This window comes from Bacidia gigantensis (assembly GCF_019456465.1).
Source record: "Bacidia gigantensis strain McMullin 20006 chromosome Unknown contig_244, whole genome shotgun sequence".
NCBI classification, from domain to species: domain Eukaryota; kingdom Fungi; phylum Ascomycota; class Lecanoromycetes; order Lecanorales; family Ramalinaceae; genus Bacidia; species Bacidia gigantensis.
In genome coordinates, this window is record NW_025408600.1 from 70,323 (window position 1) to 92,824 (window position 22,502).

General features: G+C 49.0%; 9 protein-coding genes across 9 annotated transcripts; 6 read left to right on the plus strand and 3 right to left on the minus strand.

Annotated features, from left to right (window-relative positions):
- Nucleotides 1-971: 971 nt before the first annotated feature.
- On the plus strand, nucleotides 972-5,306 carry KY384_004705 (uncharacterized protein; the record flags this gene model as incomplete). Its single annotated transcript, XM_044813210.1, has 4 exons — nucleotides 972-1,742; nucleotides 1,986-2,232; nucleotides 3,964-4,844; nucleotides 4,932-5,306. The coding sequence occupies 4 exons, from the start codon at nucleotides 972-974 to the stop codon at nucleotides 5,304-5,306; spliced, it is 2,274 nt and encodes a 757-aa protein (XP_044669488.1).
- A 199-nt stretch (nucleotides 5,307-5,505) lies between these two features.
- KY384_004706 (uncharacterized protein) lies at nucleotides 5,506-6,773 on the plus strand (the record flags this gene model as incomplete). Its single annotated transcript, XM_044813211.1, has 2 exons — nucleotides 5,506-5,729; nucleotides 5,777-6,773. 2 exons carry the CDS (start codon nucleotides 5,506-5,508, stop codon nucleotides 6,771-6,773), a joined length of 1,221 nt encoding a protein of 406 aa, XP_044669489.1.
- A 1,169-nt stretch (nucleotides 6,774-7,942) lies between these two features.
- On the minus strand, nucleotides 7,943-9,481 carry KY384_004707 (uncharacterized protein; the record flags this gene model as incomplete). Its single annotated transcript, XM_044813212.1, has 1 exon — nucleotides 7,943-9,481. The coding sequence occupies one exon, from the start codon at nucleotides 9,479-9,481 to the stop codon at nucleotides 7,943-7,945; it is 1,539 nt and encodes a 512-aa protein (XP_044669490.1).
- Nucleotides 9,482-11,935: 2,454 nt separating this feature from the next.
- Nucleotides 11,936-12,661, plus strand: KY384_004708 (uncharacterized protein; the record flags this gene model as incomplete). Its single annotated transcript, XM_044813213.1, has 3 exons — nucleotides 11,936-12,153; nucleotides 12,219-12,435; nucleotides 12,602-12,661. 3 exons carry the CDS (start codon nucleotides 11,936-11,938, stop codon nucleotides 12,659-12,661), a joined length of 495 nt encoding a protein of 164 aa, XP_044669491.1.
- A 1,728-nt stretch (nucleotides 12,662-14,389) lies between these two features.
- KY384_004709 (uncharacterized protein) lies at nucleotides 14,390-15,080 on the plus strand (the record flags this gene model as incomplete). Its single annotated transcript, XM_044813214.1, has 2 exons — nucleotides 14,390-14,441; nucleotides 14,503-15,080. The coding sequence occupies 2 exons, from the start codon at nucleotides 14,390-14,392 to the stop codon at nucleotides 15,078-15,080; spliced, it is 630 nt and encodes a 209-aa protein (XP_044669492.1).
- A 2,033-nt stretch (nucleotides 15,081-17,113) lies between these two features.
- On the minus strand, nucleotides 17,114-18,120 carry KY384_004710 (uncharacterized protein; the record flags this gene model as incomplete). The annotated part of the gene is made up of 2 exons (XM_044813215.1): nucleotides 17,114-17,287; nucleotides 17,308-18,120. The coding sequence occupies 2 exons, from the start codon at nucleotides 18,118-18,120 to the stop codon at nucleotides 17,114-17,116; spliced, it is 987 nt and encodes a 328-aa protein (XP_044669493.1).
- A 939-nt stretch (nucleotides 18,121-19,059) lies between these two features.
- Nucleotides 19,060-19,953, minus strand: KY384_004711 (uncharacterized protein; the record flags this gene model as incomplete). The annotated part of the gene is made up of 1 exon (XM_044813216.1): nucleotides 19,060-19,953. The coding sequence occupies one exon, from the start codon at nucleotides 19,951-19,953 to the stop codon at nucleotides 19,060-19,062; it is 894 nt and encodes a 297-aa protein (XP_044669494.1).
- Nucleotides 19,954-20,674: 721 nt separating this feature from the next.
- KY384_004712 (uncharacterized protein) lies at nucleotides 20,675-21,389 on the plus strand (the record flags this gene model as incomplete). Its single annotated transcript, XM_044813217.1, has 2 exons — nucleotides 20,675-20,730; nucleotides 20,897-21,389. 2 exons carry the CDS (start codon nucleotides 20,675-20,677, stop codon nucleotides 21,387-21,389), a joined length of 549 nt encoding a protein of 182 aa, XP_044669495.1.
- A 12-nt stretch (nucleotides 21,390-21,401) lies between these two features.
- Nucleotides 21,402-21,980, plus strand: KY384_004713 (uncharacterized protein; the record flags this gene model as incomplete). The annotated part of the gene is made up of 1 exon (XM_044813218.1): nucleotides 21,402-21,980. One exon carries the CDS (start codon nucleotides 21,402-21,404, stop codon nucleotides 21,978-21,980), a length of 579 nt encoding a protein of 192 aa, XP_044669496.1.
- Nucleotides 21,981-22,502: the final 522 nt, after the last annotated feature.

Consider the following 22,502-nt stretch of genomic DNA (forward strand, 5'->3'; position numbering starts at 1 on the left):
ATTCCTGCCCTCTCCTCTACTCTTGCAAACACATCCGCCGAAGTAAACAGAAATACAGGACACGAAATCCAAGTGTGTGACTCCCACTCCCACTATGTACGTTCGCATACACTAATCATTGTGCACAGTAAACCACAAAACCAAAAAGAAATGCCGACCGCAGCTGAGATCGCCGCTGGTGCTGGGACAGCAGGTGGAGGCACAACGGCCGGGGGTGCGGCTGGGGATGCTGCTGGTGGTGACTCCGGCGATTCTGGCGAAAGCGAGTAGTCGCAAGATGAGCACGAATGGAACGATCGCAATGTAGAGGGGGAGGGAGAGAGGCGTCCGTGGTGGGAGAGTCACTCGTTTGTCAAAGCTTGCAATGCTGTTATACTAGAGAGCTGGAATGTCGGCGGCACCTATCTGTGATGCATAGGAAATGAAGCATGCACATCGTTGCCGCCTGGTCGCAGTAATTTTTCTAATGTAGTTCTTTTTGGGTTGCTTTGGCAGCTTTGAGGCCCCCATTTCAAAGCACGTCTTCGGATAATTGCGATAGTATGTTGAGCATGAGCTGTGCATCTAGCTGATCAGCTTGACATGTTTGGGAAGCTGCTTGAAGCACTATTCAAACGACACCCATTCGAGACGACGATATCTCCCAACCGCTCGTTGTTAGATTCTCTTAAGCCTCCATAAGAGTGGAGTCGGTTGAGATAAGTGTAGAGGTCTTCAGATATATCTTAGGTAGGATGAAGGTATCTCTGTAGTGCTATTGGACTATCATGACGATAAATGGGATGATAAGGTATGGGATGCAAGGGCTTGGCAGGCTCACGGATAAAACATAGGCCGCTCCGACTGCGGCCGTGCGGGGTATGGAAACCTTGGTTCCGGCGCACATCCATGGATGTAGAGAAACACTTCTTCTCTAGATGATTGGCTGAGTCTATAAAGCTTGTTCATATCCTGCTTCCTCCTTCCTCAGAATGACCGGTTATGGCGCAAAGAAAAACGCTGGCCTGTACCTCTCACAACTGCGCGACGAGTGCACTCATCGTTTCGGCGCAAACCAACACCAGGATGATCGTCTCCGCACTAACATTACAGGTTGTATCCTGGAGACATTCACCGAATACGACAAAGCTCTCTTTGCCTCCCGCCAGTACATTCTTACGCTCTGGCCAGCATTTGTAGGAGCCATCGTTGCGCTTGCTCCTGATCCTGCCTCCATGATCTACGATAACATATGGTGGACAGGTCTCTTTTGCATTACTTGCGGAGGACTCCCGGGTTTGGACATGGCTTCATCGCCTCCACATCATGTGGAGGTTCATTCTGAAGTAGATGGACGAGCGATGTGCGAGACTTGGAGGTACGATAGTGCTCGTCCCAGGGCGTTGTCTCGATCTCGCACGATGGGGTCTGCGACGAGGGGAGCAGGTCATGTCCGCATGGAATGGATTGCTTACTCCATTGGAATTGCTCTCTGGGTGGCTTTCATTGTGTTCTTTGGTGCTACGTTGTATGGATCGGCCACCGACTTTGCGTTTGGAGGGGATTGGTTAGCAGGGGCTGCCTGGTATTACATCTCAGCCAGCCCGGCCGTTCTAGCAGCTTGCTTTGAGCTTTGGCACAATCGTGTTGATCTGTACAAGCCTGTGGATAACGTCAACACGAGTGATGGGAGCGGAGCAACCAGCAACACATTGGTAGTGGATTCAAGTGTTGAATTGCAGCAACACTACGAAAGAGTCAAGGTAGCTTCGGCGTTAAGTCTCTGGTTACGCATCCTGCTTCATCAATGGCGCCGAGAGAGGTATCGAATACTTGTAAGGGATTCAACGAGACATCGCTATTGGTGGTTTTTTGTCATCGGGGGGCCCTTGTTGGCATTCTGCGAATGGTGGTCTTCGCTCTGGGGTCTGTCACCATGGGTAGTATTCTTCTGATGCCCGTACCGGACGACTTATATCTTTTTGTTCTACTTCTCTTCACGACAGCAGTGCCAAGGCAGCTTTGGCCGGCATTTTGGGCGAATGGCAATCGAGGCGCTGACCTCGTCGTGTTTGTCAACGACCCTAATTGGACCGCTCAATGACCTTCTGAACGCATACAATGGATCGTTTCGAACTGGAGAGCAAGCTTCAGCTGTGCGGGGACTTCGGCGGGATAATCATGCAAGGGGATTGCCAAGAAGTCAGCAATTGATGTGCATGGTCGGCATCAACGGACGTACTACGGAGCTCGGTAAACCGTGAAGGTGCACACACAGGTAGATGTTCAATGGCTAACTCAAAGTGTGGATGTTTTCTGCCAAGCAATCTAAGCATCCCTCTCTGCATGGTATACAGAATGATGCAGATAGACAAGGCCGGCACAAGTCCCCGGGTTATAACGGCAACTCTGACCGTGTGGTCTGAGGATGTGTGGCCAAGTGCTAGAGATGTTGAGCAAGAAAGATCAGATACTTGCCAAGTCTCACAATTGACATTACGGACAAGCATCAATGAACGACTGTCAGCGAACAGAAACTCAATCACGACTAGGATGCAATCTCAGCACGGCGACATCATACAAATTCCACAGTAAGGCCATCACACCACTTGGCCCAATCATAGTCTGCTCGGAGACGGATGTCCCGCTGTATCGAAGGACGCTGCTTACGGGCTCACGTAATCGCACCTCCACCAGCCATTTCATCAATATCAAATTATTGAAAAAGGCACGACAATTCCCAGGCCGCTGTCAGACCACTTCTGGAAGATGCGACTTCCGGGATCGGTGTCAGTCTTTCTCGTCACGAATACCTCACCGACCGATCCTCCGTCAATTGGATCCTTCGTTCCGGCTGACGTGTATTACCTTATGACAGCTGCTTGCCAAGCCATTATAAATCCAAGAGACGCGAATGCAGGGCAGGCACAGCTTCTTCCCACTTCCCAAGTTTGGCAAACGCTCAGTCCATAACACACATTAATGATAGTTGGAGAACTAGAGATTTTAGAGCTTTCGTAGCTTGACTTTATCACCAAAATAGGCAGGACTGATAAGGGATAGCAGCCACAAACGCATGGCCTCGTAGGTCAAAGAGGCTGAGCCTGTTGACGCGTGTATCAACGACGCCGATATCATCAGTAGCGGACAGGCTATCAAAAGCTTGGTGCTGACGATGCCTGAAGAGGTACATAATCCTGGTGGGGTGAGGAGAGAAGCCTGTGGCTTGAACGTACCAACCAGCATTGGCCCACGGAGTCCGTATCTCTTTTTTCCCCTGCAATAAGATGCAAACCATATGCTCACTGAAACATATGCAGCATTTGTAACGTCTCCATGCCTTCTACAAGCATAATCCTAGACGCATTGACTCCACCACGAAGCGAAACAAACCACTGCAATTCTTCAATGGCTCCCAGCAAGCGCCGCCACACGGCGCCGCACAGGCCATCGTACCATCCCGATACTAAGAATGTACCTAAGACTCCCTCCGCGAATGAGAGAACTCCAGCTGCTGTTCTAGGCCGCTCCGAGGAATGCTCAGCCCCACCGCCAGCGCCAATGCCAATTCCCAGTAGCGCACCACCACCCCCGAACCTAAGATCAAGGGGAGATTGCAGGTGCCCAATCACGCGAGAGCTGATTTTCAATCCTCCTCTCCTGCACACACGTAGGTGTGCGTCGTCATGAAGTCATAAGAGCAGCGATGCTGCTGCTCTCGTGTACAATGACAACGTACCTGAGACAAGTTCCCTCTGAGTACCATGCGATTCTCCGCCCTTCCCCCCGTGGCCCTCGTCGCTCTCGGTGCGTCCTCCCCCTAAACCCCCCCTTGAACACACACACTGACCTCTCTCCCCTCCAGCTTCCTCCTCCCTCGCCCAAACAGTCAAACAATGCCCCTCCTCCGTCCCGGGCCTCTGCTACAGCGTCAATGTCCCTGACGCCTCCGCCAGCAGCGGCAATGGCGACATCTTCTTCCAGATCCAAGGTCCCAGCTCCAAGTCCTGGCTGGCGCTGGGCCAGGGCAGCCAGATGTCGGGCTCAAACATCTTCGTCATATACGCGAGCGCAGATGGGAAGAATGTTACGTTAAGCCCGCGGGCGGGGACGGGGCATGTGATGCCGAAACACGATACCACGGCGCAGGCGACGCTGTTGGAAGGGAGTGGGATTGCGGGGGGCAGATGACGGCCAACGTTCGGTGTACGTTCCCCACCCGCCCTGAAGCTTCCTACACCTTGTTGGGAAAGGAGAAGGGGCAAGAGAAAAGAACAATCGCTGACGAGACGTGTGCAATTGACAGGCTCCAACTGCGCAACCTGGCAAGGCGGCAGCATGAACTTCGCCTCCTCCAACACCGACTGGATCTGGGCCGCGAAATCGGGCTCGCCCTTGAACAGCGACGACGCAAGCGCGACCATCTCAATGCACGACAACATGGACGAGATAACCCTCGACCTCACCAAAGCAAGGGGGGCAGTTCCCTGAACCCATTCGTCGACTCCTCCACCTCCGCCGCCGCTACCACTTCCGCCTCCGCCCCCGCGGCCAGTGGTTCCGCTGCATCCTCTTCCTCAGAGAATGCCGGAGGTGTAGCCGGGCCCGAGAGTGGTGCAACGGGTTACACATTGACCCCCGCCCAAATAGCGGACTTGAAGAGGCATCAAAGAGCCCTCATCGCGCACGGTTGCCTCATGGCCCTCGCGTTCGTCATCTTCTACCCCCTCGGCGGCATACTCGTGCGCTTGCTGCATGTGAAAGGCACGGTCTGGATCCATGCCGGCGTGCAGGCTTTCGCGTATACGCTTACTATCGCGGGCATGGGATGCGGGGTGTATGTCACGGGGCCTTATGGGTATAATGTTAGTCCCCCCCCCTTTTTCCCCCTCCCTGCCTTGCTCTTTGCCTGTTACACAAACAAGATGCTGATAGTAGGGGCGGGGGTATAGCTGGATCACAAACACACCATCATCGGCCTTACCGTCATCGCCGCCTTCTTCATCCAGCCTTTCTTCGGTGTCATCCACCACGCTGTGTTCAAAAAGACGGGGCGAAGGAGTTTCTGGTCTGATATCCACGTGTGGTTTGGGCGTCTGGTTTTGACACTGGGGATCATTAATGGAGGATTGGGTTTCGACTGGGCGGCGAATACCACGGGTGGAGAGATTGCTTATGGCGTTGTTGCTGGCGTTGTTTGGGTGGGCTGGATCGGGGTGGCGGTGTGGAGTGATGTTAAGAGGTTAAGGGGTGGGGCGGGCGGTGGAGGTGGGGGTGAGGGTGGCCAAAGGGAGAAAGGGAGTCAGGCTTCGGAGTCGGATGGCTGAAGGCTGATTTGAGGATAGTAACGAGTTGATGATGACGAAATTGGATGGTGTTATTCCTTCACCCCACTTTAGCAAGGTGTTGCTGTGTCGTTTGATTTTTTCAAAGCGGCGAAAGCCCCCTCTTTACCCCATGACCTTTCAGTTCGCGAGAAATCCATCATCCTCATTATCTGACGCCCAGGCAGTCCTCTCTCCAGCCATGAAGGCGGGAATGGACAAAGCTCCCCCGGAAGTGTTGATGACCATTGCTCGATACGTCGAATCACCGGGAACGCACGCTTCTAGACAAGATTTGAAGAGCCTTAGACAAGTGAATCGATGTCTATCAGCTATAGTGACCCCGAGGGTCTTTCGTTGCGTTGCAGTATGGATTGGAATCAAAAGCCTGCAAAATCTGACCAATATCTCGGAGCATGCTGTACTGTGGGTTTCCCTCACAAATTATGGCAGCCTTGGCTGACTTTCCCAAGATCCAAATATATCATCGACATTGAATTCTCCACGCTGCAGATTTCCCGCTCGAGCAGCGAATATCTAGAGAGGCAGGATACAATCATACGAAAGTTCCAAGACAAATTCATGACAATAAATGCAAGCGAACTGGCCATTGCGCAACATAATGGTTCAACAATGAAGTATCAAGCGGAACAAAACTGGCTTCTCGCGGAAGATCACGGGCTGAGAGTACTGACGCGGGCGATTCAACGTCTGCCTAATCTGACTGCTCTTTGTATAGTGACAGGCCATAAATGGATCGGCGCCAAAGAGCTCAGCAATTCGTTCAACCAGATATGCGAGCTCAACTTATTCAGTATCAGAGATATTCTTCCCATCGCCTTCCAGGCTCTGCAAAATGCTTCCAAGCAAATTATCAAGCTGACAATGATTGGGTCAAATCGCACTACTGACGGCCTTCGAAATTATAACAAGCTAGAGACTGATTGCAAGCATGATCTTATGGCTCACAATGTGGCACTCGCGCTTGAAGGAGCGCGACGCCCTTTCAGCAACTATCTCTCAATGCTAGAGGAACTTGATTTTGACTTTCCACCCTTAGGGCTCTACAAAGATTTCAACGAACTCTGCGTAGCTCTAACGAGGACAGTGAAGGTGTGTACTAACCTCAGAGTACTTGCTATCCGGGGACGAAAGTGTTTCTGGAACTCTTGCCTCGTCCAGCTCCTTGCAGATGCAAACTTTTCAAAGCTCCAGGAACTTCGTATGATTTACGTCAAATTTGCAGATGAAGAGCAGTTCCATACGTTTCTCATGAAGTACCGCAAAACATTGAAGGTGTTGAAGCTGCAAGACGTTATATTCATGTCCGCGAATAACGACACTGACGACAGCGCTCGCATCAGGCAAAACTTGAAGAATCTAGAATGGGAACAGAATATGTCTATGGCGCTGGACAGATGCTTCGGTGACAGCCAGAATTATCGACTTTGTCATCCGGTCAAGAATTAAGAAAATCTTGGTTTGTAGCGACAGCGGAAAGGAAAGCTGAAGCATAATGTGTTCCAAGAAATGACATAGGACCTCGAGTGGTCATGCTAAGTATGAAATATTCTCAGGCCAAGAGCAAAAAGACATAGGAAAAGCTTAGATCTCCTGAGGCGCCACCCACATGTCAGACTGTGATCTCTTCTGCCCATATATTCCCTTCGACCCATGCACTCATCTTGAGTCGTGGATCTCTAAACACGATCACGTGCGACATTTTCATCCCCGCTTCGATTTCCATAGTATACCATTTCATAAAAATACCAGAACATACCCACAGAAGCGAGGAACGCTGAAATACCGTCCATGAGCTCCATCACTCCGTCGGAATCTTTGTAGCTCGAGTTGTGCAGTTACACAAGGTAGTAGTGGAGTATGCTCAATTCAAAGCTGATTCCGGTATCCTTGTCTCCACCGACTTTCAGCTACCATGTGCGTGGATTTCCTGGATAGTCATTCCACTAGAGAGAGTCATGCAAACAATTCCATTACGGACGTTATGCAAACGCGCTACGGGATGCCTTCTCCAGGTTCAGTGTCGAGCGTCAGCATGAGTGTGACAGGGCAAGATCTAAGTGCACGGATCTCAGGTATGTTCTGCAACGATGACTCTCTTATTCGCCCCTCGGTGCTTGATTCCTCGTGGTTGCTGAGAGGCTATGTCACAGATGTTTCTTAGAAAGTGATTTCCATCTGGTCTGTTCCCTCCGTCAGCTGGTTGGCTACAAAGGTATAGTACCAAGTTTCTGACTATGGTGTTTGATGGCCCGTTGGTGCTGAGAATCGGTGCTGAAAGCTCAAGAGCGTTAGGGCTGGGATTCGTCTGGTCTCGCGCCTTGTAGAAGAGGACGTCACTACGAGATGCATGATGTGGTAAGTATCAATCTTCTCCAAGGTAGTCCTCTAATGGTCATGTGTACAATTCAGGCGAAATCTTGATAATTGCATATGAATGGTTCCAGCCTTGCCATCGAGCCTTGCGCTTCTGCGCTCGATCGGACATTGGGCAAGAATTGTCGAAAGAAGTGAACGAAAGCTCCCCTTTATTGACTCTCTTTGACGTCGCTGGTAAACCAGTGCTCTTCGGATTCGCTGGCGGATCGATGGCCATCGGAAATGCTGTGGGACCGAATCTATTCGGGACTGTAGATATGTTCCTCCGCTGCATCGCTTTCATCTGACGTCTCTAGCGAAGTTGTAGGGGGAGAATCTCCTAGAATGCCAGCCAAGTCAATCCGGTCCTTGGCGACAACATCTAGATGAATGCGGACTTCGTCCCCATCATCACTTCGCCCATGGCTTGTTGTAAGTGAGACGCAATGATTCTCGTCTATTGGTGCACTGAGGCGGTCACCGAGATTGAGGTCGCTATCTTCGTCCCTTCCATCCAGCGCAAAGTACTCAACTGCTTCATCAGTCTCTTCCTCAGCACCGATTTTCACAAGGAGATGTCGAAACGTGAACACAACCGAGTCAAACCTCATCGTTACAACTACGCCATTTGTACTCTTCATTCCGATGCCTGCAGTGTCGTCGAATTTAGCCGTACCTTTTGAAACGATGTACTCAAGTTCTTTTGAGCCATGGCAAAGCTGGACACCAGAGCAAAGGATAAAAGGGTCAGAAAAATGTCGTCGGCCACTGTCAGATACCTGGAGTGTAAATGTGTGACCAAACCGCCCTCCCCATGGGCATGATATCTCATTCGTCCTGGGCGCTTGCTGCATGATGTGATACGATTCGGTTTGACCTTTGAAGGATCGAAAATTTTTCCATTCACTTTTGCTCAAAAACTCGATTTCAGTGGAACCAATGCGTGTCAAGGGTTTGTTACGAAGCCAACGCATGGACAATTTTACTGGGTAGGAAGAGTTGTAGCTAGAACATGCAAGTGGTATAAATGGGTCCTTGTCAGAATTAAATTTTCGATTAATCGTCCAGGTCATTCCATCAAAGAGAATATGTGGGAAAGCATTCTTGAATCCACGAATGATTCTGGCTGATTTTAGAAAATTCCTCGGACTGGAAGCTAGAAGATTGGGCGCAGGGTGACAATCAGATACCTCTTCCCATGGATTCTTGAGCGCAGTCCAAGCGAATAAAGATTCATCTCGTGTCGATCGATATATTTCATACTGGAGTCTTTGAAATGCTTTCAGTTGGCCCTCGCCGTAAAGCAATGGCATGTTGACACTGAACAGACCTAGTAAGCAATATGCGATATCTTCTGGCCTCGATGTCACCCTATGAGAAGCCAAGAGCTCTTGTAACGTCCATCCTCGTTCAAACCATTCGCTCTTACGAAACGGCTTTCTATGTGCAAGCGGTTCATCGTGGAAGACTGTGATATCCGCGAGGTATGCGACGCAGTATGCAGCCTCTGAATACCATTGATACATTGAGTTTATTGCTTCAGAGAGCTCAGCGCTACTCCTTTTATCGATGCAGCATGTATCCATCCACACCCATTCCCAGCCGTCCGATTTCGCGATGGAGCAGAAAGACTTCAATTTTATCCACCCGTCAGATATCTCCACGGCATTCCTTGGCCCTGAAAGATCTTTGAAAAGAACTTCTTCTTCTCCCCATCGATGCGAGAGTATGATATATGCAGGCAATTGATTTGGTAAGAAGTCTCGAGTCTTGTAGGTCGTAGTATTTAGCAAATGCATCTTTCTCGTCAGAGGGGGAATGATATGAGAGATTGACCGACCACCGGGCCAAAATGATACTCTGTACTTACAGCCACAGAGTCAAGGAGATAAATCTGATCAGTCTTGTAGATATGATGACTTCTTGGAATGTCACAACATACATAGAAGGACAGATTCTCGTCTTCGAGATCGTAGCCTTACGCCTCACCGCGACGGACGGATAAAAGTTGATCCGAGCGATCCATGGTCTTCGGCTGTAGATGTCCTCCGCTTACATCCCTTGGAAGCAGTACATCCTCTACGCTACCAAAGAAGCAGAAATGAGTCTGATCATCTCTGGAGACGGGTTTCTATGGCTGGCTTCTTTGACATGAATGAGACTAGATATGAAAAGTCCTCAAAATTCGCAAATCGCTCGCTCAATGGAACGCGGCCGTCAAGAGCCTAAACCCAGTGCTATTATGGTAATGATGACAATAAAATACTGCACATCTCCACTACAGCCATATGTGATCCTCCTTCGCGCTTTACATTTTGAAGTAGGAAGTAATGCAGTACGACGGGATCTCTTGAAAGTGCCATTATTAAATCAACAGCAGTCAATGACCCTATCAACTCGGAGATACGAAACACGAAGAAGGCGATCAAACCATTGCAAAAAGTAGCATTAAGTAGAGACAGCACGCTATGGAAAGGTACGATATACTGTCAGCAGGAGCCCCACTTTCCATTATGCTTCTTTCACATAGGTGGACGCAACCCTCGCTAATTCCATACGTTCAAGTGGAGGGAAGGTAAGGCAAAGTGCTTGGTGTAAATTCACCGAATCTACAATCGGCGATACAGGATTCTATTTTGGGCACTTGTATTCCGCAGGTGTGTAGACCCGCCAGAGTCCGCTTGGAGGAGCAAACTATTTTGCGAATCCCAAGATAAATTTTTGCGCGCAAAGTCTCAGACATACTTGATCTCGTTTTGCTCCATAATTCTTTCTACCTTACATCAAAGTTGCTGAGAACGACGTATAGACCGCTCCAACGACCCTCTATAATTACAGCGGGTCAATCTATTGAAGAAAGCTGTAGGGTAGGTACTCGAATGGTTCCAGAAAACTATGAGGATTTTCAACTCTGCACAGATAAGCTGGAGACAAAATCCCATAACTCAGTGTTTCGAACTGTTTTCAATTCTTTGCCTTCTTCGACCTCGTGTGTTAGCTCTGAATCTGCCTGAAAGTGAAGACCTATCCCAAACAGCCGACGAAGGACAAGAATTTCAGGCATTCAACACCACTTCTCTTGAGGAGAACGAAAGAAGAATCGTCTGCTTTCCAGGAATCCCCCAAAACCCACCTACGACCGTCGACGGCTGCCGCCCTACCCTTAACGTCCTCAAGACCTTCCCCGAGTACGGGAGGAACCAACTTTTCATCGAGGGCGCGATCCAGTACCCCAAACGCCCGCATCCACCACCCTACGCTATCACTAACGACGCTGCTGACTGCTCGATCCTTCTGGCAGCATACAAGAATGATAGCCGTTCTTACTTCTCATTCAGAGACGCTCGTACCCTAGCGCAGGATATTCTCCAGTATTGTGAGGAAGAGGGACCCAGTAGAGGTGGATCGTCGATCATTGGTGTCAATGAGGCGAGGGAGAGGAGCTCAGCGTTTGCGCTTACGGTTTTGGGAAAGAGGGAGGAGTCATAGTAGGCTGCAGGTGGTGTTTCGAATGCATAAGCTGAGCTAGTCGCTGCGATCGCGCAATGTTTGGTGGAATTTACAGCGGCCGTGTGCCTAGTCCTGCTGAAGGTTGAGATGTGCATCCCTGTTGCTGCGACTGATGTTAGGGGAACTTCCTGACCGCCGAAAGAAGTGAAGGCGACAGCTATGTGCAGCTACACACGTCAATTATAACGATATGCCCTACAATACTATCAAGGCTTTTTGCCTGGACAATGCCTTGACCACAACTGAATCATGATAGATGTTTGTCATCGCCATGTCCCTGGCTAGCCCATCTTCCAAATACCTCCACTAGGGGGCAAGGACTATAACTTGAAAGCAAGTGTTCTCCAGTGTTCTTTGCACCGTGACACGAACGCGGTTGTCGAGTCTTGAGTCCTGAACCCGAGAGAAAAAGTGCAAATAGGGGAAAGTCTTGGCGTACGTCATCCTCAAGCCTCAAATTAAATGAAGGCAAATTTTCGTTTCTCCTTTTCATTTCTTCGCCGCGTGAAATCACGCGTATTGCAACACCTCATGCTTACCAGCTTTGGCATGTCAAGACTTGCTTCAATACACGCGTGACAGCCGCGCGATCTGAAGCTCTGAGCTTGTGAATGCCCTACCTGAATAGCTGTTGAGAGTCTCATTACGCGCCAACGCGCCTCGACGCGCCAGACTCTTATCACTTGAGCTGGAACGTTGAACTCGACTTCAAGTATATCCAGAGCCTATATCGCAAGCCCAGAATGGCTGCTCTAGATCGTCTACCACCTGAGCTGACGAACAAGATTGTCAATCTCCTGAAAAGAAGTGATACAGAATCACAGACCCATCTCAGAAATCTTCGCTTAGTCAACCGAGCGCTGTCCGTCGTTGCCACGCCGTTTGTCTTTGCTACTGTGCCTCTATGGATTGGGATGCACAGTCTCAAAAATCTCAACAATATTGCTCAGCATCCCCTGCTGTAAGTGCCTTAGCTTGGCGCCCGTCATCTTCTCAACTACTTCTATGATTAATCATCTTCCGCAGCTCAAAACTCGTGACAAAGATCGCTTTTGAGCCGCTCCGTGCAATCGAAACCTACGATGAGGGCGAATTGCAAAAGAGCGTGAAGGACTATTTTGACTATCAAAACAGTAGTCTTAATGATAGTACTATTGCCGTCGGACAATATCTCGCCGCCCGCAAACGCTACGCAAATGAGCAGCAGTTCCTGGATAGAGACGACACCGACAGAAGAATTTTGGTACGCGCCTTACGATCATTGTCTTGTTTGCGGTCTATCGATATCGTTATGTGCAGCGCCACAATGGCCATAAAGGAGATGACAAAATCTTTCGGACGGCTTGATAACACTGATATTACAACTGACCCCCTTCGACAGATCCGGGTGTTCTCGCACGCCATGGAAGACTCTGGAATACAGGTCAACTCGATTCGAATACTGGCGCAAGAAAATGCTTGTCCTTTAGTAGGAATGGTCGATGGGATCAATTCAGACCGTCTTTCAAAAGCGCCATCATGTGATATTCTTGTCCCCTCCAGCCAGATGAGGCTACTCTTCAACGATCAACAACATTTTTCCCATCTACTGCCCTGTTTAGACGACTTCCAGATGACCGTGCCCGCAAGCACTGACCGGGCAGAATTTGTCAACGCCTACAGATTGCTCAGATACGCACTCAAAAAGACATTGCATGTCTCCACTTTTGGGCTCGTTACTTGCAACCACACCGATAACTCGACCATCGATCACACAAGACTTGTAAAGGAATTTACATCCGCTTCTTTCTCCCGATTACGGAATCTAAATCTTTACGGGTTGAGGACTAACAACTTACAAAGCCTTTCCCGATTTCTTATTGATCACAGCCATACTCTAGAGACAGTCAACCTTTGGGGCGTCAAGGCTATTGAGGAGGGTAACAACCAGTGGTCAGGTGTACTCAACGCCATGTCTCAAAATCAGTATAAATGGCGTAGCCTGCGGTCATTCAGACTAACCCAATGCTTAAATCGAGAGTGGGAGTTGGATATTGCACATTTCCTCAAACATCAGACCATAATCCCTTTCCTAGACACGTATATGACCGCTTGAGCCCTAGGTGGCTTTCGTGAGCCGCGAATGCTACTAATGTAAAGGTCGAGAGAAACAATCGTGTGCATCAGTGCATATTTGGGTAGGTAGATCGGCGTTTACGAGGCATTGGATCGCGCTTAATTGGCAGATTGCCACACAGGACCTATTTAATCAAACTCATTTATCTTCTACGACTTTCATACATACCAAACTGAACCTCAACGAGAGCTCTGACGAAATCTGATCACGACCACCAATTTGGTCGCTGATACCTTTCCATCTCACGCAAATCTTCGATCACACTCTGCCTCTGTAGGCGCATCCTGTCGCACATCGAGCGCATCCGCCCCAAATCTCCAGCATCAGCCTAACAGCATATACAACTCCCGCAACAACAGGATCGATCTCCCAACATTAACTTGCCGACATCGTGTTTAAGAAATCGTCAACAAAACATAGAGGCAGTGAAAGATACGGCATCTTTACCGCCACAAATTTGGAAAGCGTTTCTTAACAAACCAAGCGAATTTATAGGCATAATTGCCCTATTATCAACTTCTACACAACATAATTCACATAGAAAGAACAAGAATTCCCTTTCGAGAACAGTTCACGTAAAACATCCTGATTGGGCGGATACCTTACCTCTTGTCGGGCAGGCCCCCATGAATTAAACATGAACAGAGTAGTAGTCAAACCAACGAAAGCGAAAACCCTTAATATCAGTAATAATAAAGAAGTGGTAGGCAATCATCGCACGATTCCGCACTTGTATTCCTCCTTTCTTTCATTATTCTATGTTCAGCCATGGCAAAAATCCCTCCTTTCATCCACCAAACACCGTGCTTTCTTTCAGCGTTGATTGCTGCTAGGCGGCTTTGTCCTGCCTCCTTCCCCTCCCCCACCAAACCCGAAAAACACCTCCTCTGTGTTTGACAAACATCGCGCTCTGTAAGCAGCCCTCACCCTCCCCGGATTTCCTTCATACTTAACATCATCATCCTCAACGCGCCGCACATTCCCCTCCTTCCAAGAACACTTCTCGCCACAGAACCCACATCTCTCTGTACCACTTCGCAAAGCACATCAGAACCACCCCAAACTTCGATTTTGCGCAAGCATGGCGCCCAGAAAAGCAACGAAAGTCACCCAAAAGAAGGCTCCCCCAAAAAGTCCCCACCCAAGCAAAAACCCCCTCCCAAGAAATCTCCCCCCAAAAAAAGACCCATCCAGCGCCGCCAAAAGCAGCAGGCTACCAATACTACTCCAACGACACCGACTTCGACGCGGCGAGAGCAGCGCAACAAGCGCGCATTGAAGCCAACAACCCCACCCTTCCCACCGCCCCCACCGCCCCCACCGCAGCACGCACTGACCAGGATGGAGAAGGTTACAGCCTCCGTGGGGGAAAGGTGAGTAAGGCGAGGGGTACGCGCAAGGGAGTCCCGGCCGTTGGGAATGATGATGATGGTGGTCAGGATGAGGACGGGGACGGGGATGGGGGCGGTGTTAATATGGCGAAGGGGAAGGGGAAAGAGAAGGACAAACCAACTAACCTTAGCAAAACAAAGGGGAACAGTAAAGCCACTTCCAAGCCTGATGCATCTGCTGCTTCATCAAGTCGTAACAACGGTGGTAACTGCGGTGCTGGCGCTGGATCCACAAGAGCGGACAATTCGGGTGGGGTGGGTGGGGTGGGTGCAAGGTATAATTACACAGAAATATCATGGGGCGAGCTTTTCCAGGCGCAGAATGCAGATCCGCACGCGACGGGGATTAGAGTGGGGATGAGTTGGGATACTTATCGGTAGATGGGCACGGGAATCTGATGGCGGGAGGAAGATGAGGAGGTTTTTACACGGTCGTGATGAGGAAGGGCGTGTTGCATTTAACCCTAGGGAGGGTAGAGGGTATTATGATGGAATCGGCACCTCACTGGCTGCATAGAAGGAGATGTCATGTTTCTGTAATTAGAATATGCGGAATAAACTGACGTGCGCTTTACGACCGCGAAATAGCTGGGCGTAGATCATTGTATGATTCTCAATCATGTAACTCAATCTCCACGCCTGTCTGGAAGGTTGCTCGCGCCGCAGCCTTACATACATGAGGCATTTATGCAGGGCGATGCATCGTTGTGGCACTCATTAAGCGCGACGATAGCCTTGGCTTCTACAACCCCAGTGGCAGGGGAAAGAGTCTTGTGCGTTGACCATGCCGCACTTGGAGCTTTTGAAGTCGTATGCAGAAGAAAGGTGCCTCTGGAACGCCCTGGTTGATTCCCTTATTTGCCTAGAATTGATTACTGTTGCCTTGAGCACCTGTCGAATTTCCTTGAGAACTGCTTTGTTGAGTGATCGCTGTCTTCCCACTCTTCACCTTTTGCCTGCATATTTCTCGTCGTGGAGGAAAAGTTCAAATCGTCGAACTTGACTATGGGGCTGGCGATCGCTCCTCGGACCGTTTCAGCAGCCAATGAGAATCACGACATGACATTGTACATTGTCTGCACCGGATGTCTCATACTCTCCTCTCTGGGCATGACCGCAAGCGTTGTCTCGAGAAGGATGAAGCAGAACCAATTTCGGGTTGAGGACTTCCTAATCGCTTGCGCATATGTAAGCTCTGCCAATCATTCGTGAACGACTGCTTAGGTATAGGTCATCTCGGCGGCCCAGACTGGAATGGGTATATGGGGTTAGTCCTTTGTCGCTTAACGTCCAACGTTTGTGCTCATGTGCGATACTACTAGGTGTCGCCCATGCTGGATTTGGGCGTCACTTGGCGACATTAAGCGAAGAACAGCTCGTAGCGTTTTGGAAGGTAAGCTCAACGTCATCCTTGTGTTCTTCCAGAGATAAAGCTCTGGGGATAGATAGAGTTCATCACAGCCTTGCTGCAACCGGCAGTCCTGGCATTGTCAAAGCTGTCTCTACTCATGCTTCTCTACCGAATCTTCATAACCAGGAAGTTCCGCTTGATAGTCATATTACTAGCTTCGATCATGGGTGTGTGGTGGATTGCAGTCACCCTTGCAGCGGTTTTGGTTTGCCCTTCGAAAACTACGCCTTGGAGTAACGATATGGGATCGGATTGCCCGAACACGTTCACTCTAAGCATTGTGTCTCCAGTGCCGTGGATCCTTACAGACTTCGCCATTCTTCTTGCACCAATACCGATGGTGAGAAATTTGCACATGCCGGCTCGCCGAAAGATTACAATCGGGGCTTTCTTTTTCGTAGGCGCTTTGTACGTTAGAATGTCTGAATTTTAACTTGATATTGATGTCTTCTAGGACTAGTCTTGTGAGCTGCATTCGCTTTCGATATCTATTCGAGTCTCAGGACGATATCGCCTGTAAGTCCTGAGCTCAGAAGATGATGCAGTAGGTTAATGGGATCTCAGGGGACGGCAATCATATAGTGGAGTGGCAACTGGCCGAATGCCATACTACCATATTCTGCGTTTGCTTGATATCCAGCAAGCCGATCCTGGAATTCCTTGTACCAGAGATGTTCTTCGCGTACGTGCACAAGTGCGCAAGAAAGCTGTACCGAAGGATGCTCGGGAGGAAAGCCCAGAGGAAATTTAGATTTAGTCAAGGGGAAGGCCATGTTCTCAGCATACCGCGACTGTCTGTGCACTTTGACCAATTTGATACACTAGAACTTCCGTGGGCCGTTGACGAGAGTATTGAGAACGATTACGAGGACTCGCCTTCGTAGCCATACCAAAAGGACAGCGGCGAAATGGCTCGATGAATCGGAGTTTTCTTCTGGCTTGCATCTTAAGGTCTCGTCCCAAACGTCACTGATCAAATGCCGTTAGTCTGGAACGGGAAGATCTATGATACGGATAAGCCTCGAGGGGGTTGCTGTCGGTTTCTCCTCTGAGGAACGAAGCCATCTCTGTCACCTCGATTGGCAGGCCATGCACTACTTTGAAACTCTTCAGCAGGGACATCTTCATTTCTCTGATGCAATTCGCGACATGTTTCCACCCTGGCTGCCGTGGAATACTGATGTCTTTTAGCTTTACCTCCTGCACATTGGGCGTAGCATTGATGATGTCAATCAGTAACTCAGCCTTGGAGAAAAACATCTCGGTCATTGATAAGGTAACTAAGACTGGAAATGTCGTGTCCGACATGGCTTTGGAGATAGCATATGTCTCCCAGCCTACGAGCTCTCCACCTATTTGTAGGATCCTCAATGTCGGCGCGTTATTTATTAGACAGACGCTCACTGACTCCCAGAAAGTCTGAGGCCTTTGTGGAGTTTCTTCGGACGATATTCGCAGTATTTCAAAGGTTTCAAGCCCTCGCAATGCCGATGATTCATTTGTCAAATAGGCAATAAGCTTTCGGCTCTCTGAGAATGTCGAACCCGAAGCCTCGTCTCCATTTGGTACGGCAAGGCTTTTGTATGGCCGTGTTTCCTTGCCCAGGGTGCGATAATCATGATCGTTGACCCCTCCGACCAGGAGTACGTCATCTGCGTTCATGAATCTGAGAGACTTGAGCCTTATTGATGCTTGAATTATGGAGTGGAACAGAGTATTGATGGGCTCGGAGGAGCTGAAATCGTACTCTAATCCTGAAACGCCATGCATCTGCCCCAAGATCATTCTGGCCCCAATCCAAGGGCTTGAGAATACTACATCCACAGATGCTAGATTGGGTAGTCGCCTCAGTGCCCTTGCCAAGAGCCTCTCGCCCATGCCGTTCTTGGAAAGATAATAGCGTTCCTTGTTGTATTTTTCATACGATATGAGATAATTAGTAAACTTTATGTCCGCATCATTGATATTGAAACTCTCGGAAGAAATTTCATCTTGCACTTCTTCATTCATCTCCTCACAATCGCACTCTCTGTTGAACTGCAATGTCGAACACCGAATAGTTCTGATATGAATAGCACTGGGTAGAGATTAGCATCAGATCGCTCGAATCAAGGCAGAGGCACCGCACATATCACGATGATCTGCAACATTAGTCAAGTCCTGAAGACTTTGGAGACTCAACCAAACGGGGAATACCGCGAACAGCGTCGGTGTAACCAAGGAAGCTAAGAACTTGCAAGTGCATCTAAGAGTCGCTAAACCTCGTCTTCCCTGGTACGAATCAGAATCGAAGAACCCTAGAATCTGACGCAGAATTTCAAGAGGTAGCGTTTCCATTGCGTTGAAGCCCCGACAGCTTAAGCTGCCAACTGTGATGATGGATTGTGGTGTTCGTGAAGGTTAGAGAAAAAGTTTCTGAATTATCGCGAAATTGACACGCCGAGAGCGCCAAGACTTGCCCGGAAGGTGGCCACGCCAAATCTAGTGAGGCGCCTATTTTCGAGGGGCTGATCCCCGGGGAGAGCCCTATAAGGCTGGCTTCTTAGGTGGACTATGCCCCAATCTTCTCCCTACAAATTTGGCGTAGCCACCTTCCGATTACCCGTCCCTCAGCATGGTCTGAAAGTTCCCTTGACTTGATTGTAGAATCGTACAGTGAAGCGTGCACTGCTGATGATCAATTTCAGAAGATGGAACTACAATAAGGTATACTAAGGGTGTGAGGCAGAAGTCTGGCAAAGTAAGAAGGTGTCACATCAACCCGAAATACGGAGTCCCCAATTCTAACAGTGTATCAAAAGAGAAGTCCAAGATCGAAATGCCGTGCCAAGTGGCCATCTGACGTGTGCTGTGCGTGTGTAGAAGATTGACAAGAATCTGAAAATATCGGTCGCAACAGTTTGATCTCCTTCGCCCTTTGCTCAAGGCCCGCATTTCGCCGAGCATTCATTAGTAGCGGCCATCGTCGTTGATGTCATCCAAAGGATTGGTTCTCGTCTTTCGCCCAATGTATGGACCTATGTCGATGGCTTGATGTCCGCCCGCTTCAAGAGGCAGACAATCTTTCAGCACCATCCGTACTGGCTTGTGTATCTTGGTCGCTCTCAGCCATTCTACCACCCGAGTCCAGCCCCTTGGACTCGATATGATGGCTCCATTGAGATACATCTCAATCAATGACGTTGAATGAGCGAAGAGTTTCAGGTAGTGTTCGCATTTCTTGACATATATCTCACTCAATGAAAGCCTCCGGAGTACATGGATCGGCATCTCTGAGAGGCAATTCATGAAATGGTCTCCGAATTCGGGATCGAAGCCCCCGTCGATCTTCAAACTTACCAAAGTAGAGCAATTGACTTCGATAATATCTAGTGCACCCAGCCAAAAATGGTCCAAGCCGGTACGCGGGTGTGCAGTCGACTCTAGACACGTAACCTCAAAAGTCTTGAGTGTCATCAAGGGCGGAAAGTTTTCAAAATCTCCGATTACCGATTGGAAGTCTTTGGTCGATGGTTGACGAGAACTGACCTTCAAGATCGTGTTTTCTGGCCTATTATCATCAGGGTCATACTCCTCCCTGGTCCAGTCAATGACGTCCTCGCCTGCGACACTTGCGACAGCATAGGATAGCCGAAGGGATTGAAGGTCCAATTTCGCGTCTCTTCTGGCTCTCATCAATATATCAACTGTCAACTCGGCATTGTGCCCAAGTTCGAAGCCGCTAGGGACACCTAAGGTCCCTATCGCCTCTTTCACCCCAATCGATCTATCTGCATGACGTATGTGAATACCTTTCAGGCTTGGTAAGCGCCGAAAAGCACGAGCCAACAAGTCTGAGGCCATGTTGTCATCTGTCAGATATTGGCGAGCCTTGAAGAAACCCTCTCGCGCGGCTAGGTGTTTCCCAATTCGGATATCTGCTTCGTTTATTCCCTGAGATTCTCGATATATCTTTTCTTTTACTTGTTTGTCGTGCCAATCATCGGTGTCACGCAACCATAGTGTGGAGAAATGTATGCACTTGACACATTTGGAGCTGTGAGGGTGGTCAGTAAGCTTCTCTCACACTTAGCAATCATCCTACATTTGGGGATGCTCAGACAATATTGTCAGATTTTCAATACTTTGCAAGCTGATCCAAAGAGGGACCGTTTGAAAGAGAATAGGTTCGATAACTGTAGATAGGATTCTGCACGTGCATCGAAAATTCGAAAGGGCGACCCTATCCCAATAGAGATCAAGATCAAACTGTCCCAGAATTTCGCGCAGTATTTCAGGCGGAAGCCGATCCATCACGCGCAGACTGCCAGCGCTGGTCTGTACGTAATGTTCAAGATGCTTATGACATTGTAGGAAGAAATTTGCTCGACGCGTTCGCGCCAAGAAAATTACGTGATAAGGACTTCTCACGTACTGAGGTCTACGCGCAGAGATCCCTTAGCGCGAACTCGGCGCGCGCGTCGGACTTTTCTTGCCTCCCGTCTCATGTCGATCAGAGTTTGATCTAATACAGCAAGAACGTAATGGATTGCCTACCTCCAGAAGTCATACGACACATTGTGAAATGCCTGGTGATCAACGGAACGCCTCACAGTCGAGACGCCTTAGCCAATTTGAGATGTACTTGCAAGTCGTTGGCTACAGTTGCAGCGCCTCTCCTATTTGCAACGATACCGTTTTGGATCAGCTTGAAAAGCCTGCAAAATCTTACTCATATCTCAGAGCATCCATTTATGTCAGTGGCAAATTCAGTGTACGACTTGCAAGTATGCTAAACTACAGATAGCTCGGTCCATGTCAAGACCATCGAATTTTCTGCGATATGGTTTGACTCCCCTGTGGACGACGCAAAAGTACGGAGAGTGATGAGAGATGAATTCTACCAGAATGCCTTCACTGTCAACGACGCCGAACTCCGCTTGGGGAGGCACATTGCAGCCCGAAAATCATTCCTCGCCGCTCAAGATTTTCTGACGACCGACAAAACGGGTGTGCATCTACTAGCTCGCGCTTTCCGTCGCCTACCGTGTCTCGAAAACGTCAACGTTGCACTCCTAAGTTACACGATTGGAGCCAAACACATCACACAAAGCTTAGGTCAGATGACTGGATGTGAATACCAATTCACAGGCAAGGTCACTATTGATATTTTGCTTGAAGCACTGGCCACCTCAGAAATTAGGATCCGCTCCCTCAATTTTGTGCGTCCTGACGTACATATTCTGGATACTGACCGAAGGAGGCAGCGAAAAGACGTCGATATTTCGCTTCCCGAATAATTTCTGCCTATTATGGACGCAAGTGACTCTCCCTGTGCATCAGTCTTCTCGGTCTCACTCAATCATCTTGCACTTCGCCCGTTCAGCTCTCAAAATCTCGAATCCCTGGTGTTGGATAGGATTGATTCCAAAGACGTAGGCGCTGAAGGCTTTGCAGGGCGGTTTGGCCCTATAGCCTCCCTAGTTCGGAACAACCGATCAAGCCTTGTCACCCTTGGATTGTCTGCTCGTTGGTCTATACCTATGGCGTCGGTCATGATCGACTCAGTGCAACAGAACCTGTTCCCCAAGCTCAAGAATCTATGTCTCGGCTTCCAACATTTCGCAACCAAGACTGCCGTGTTGCACTTTTTCAAGGATCATGCAGAACGATTAGAATACGTATTTTTCTGTAATGTCTACATCCGTGACGGATCTTTATGGAAATCTGTCATAAAAGAAATGAGAAATTTGGATTTCTCAAGATTGCAGAAATTTACACTAAGAAATTGGGACCGCAAGATGTTTGTAGAACTTTCACCATTCATTAAAGGACAAACCAATGAGGACGAGAATCCACTAACAGAGAATCCGTACTTCGACCAAGACTGACGAATGAGACGACTTCTCACCCCGATCAATGGCATCAGACGCAGTAAAAAGCATCAAATTATGAAGTAATACATAATCTCTCAGTACTAGGAACACAATTTCATGAACCTTTTACGACCACAACTGTTTGGACAGCTACCTGCATTGGACGGGAAATTTTGGTAAAGCCAATAGTATGAAGGATTTCGGGCGAGATCTCAGGGTAATCAATGGGTTTATTCCTTTCTCTTCAAGGCAGCTTCTGCCGGATTCTTGTCTGTGAAATGTGATAGAAAGGCTGCAAGATCAGTGTGCTCATAATCAATGCACTCAGCCATCAAAAAATATGGACTGTTCACGCGTCGTTAATTAGACAATGCGCTTCTGGCTCTACGACTGTCTGGAGGAGCAGATGATTTGGCCCACAATTTTCAGAGGCAGTTGGTCCATCGTAGCTGGCCCAGAATTCGGCGTGACGAGCCTGTTCAGACCGATAGCGACCTATCATGTCTCTATTTTCTCGTAAACGCGACCGGCAGCCCA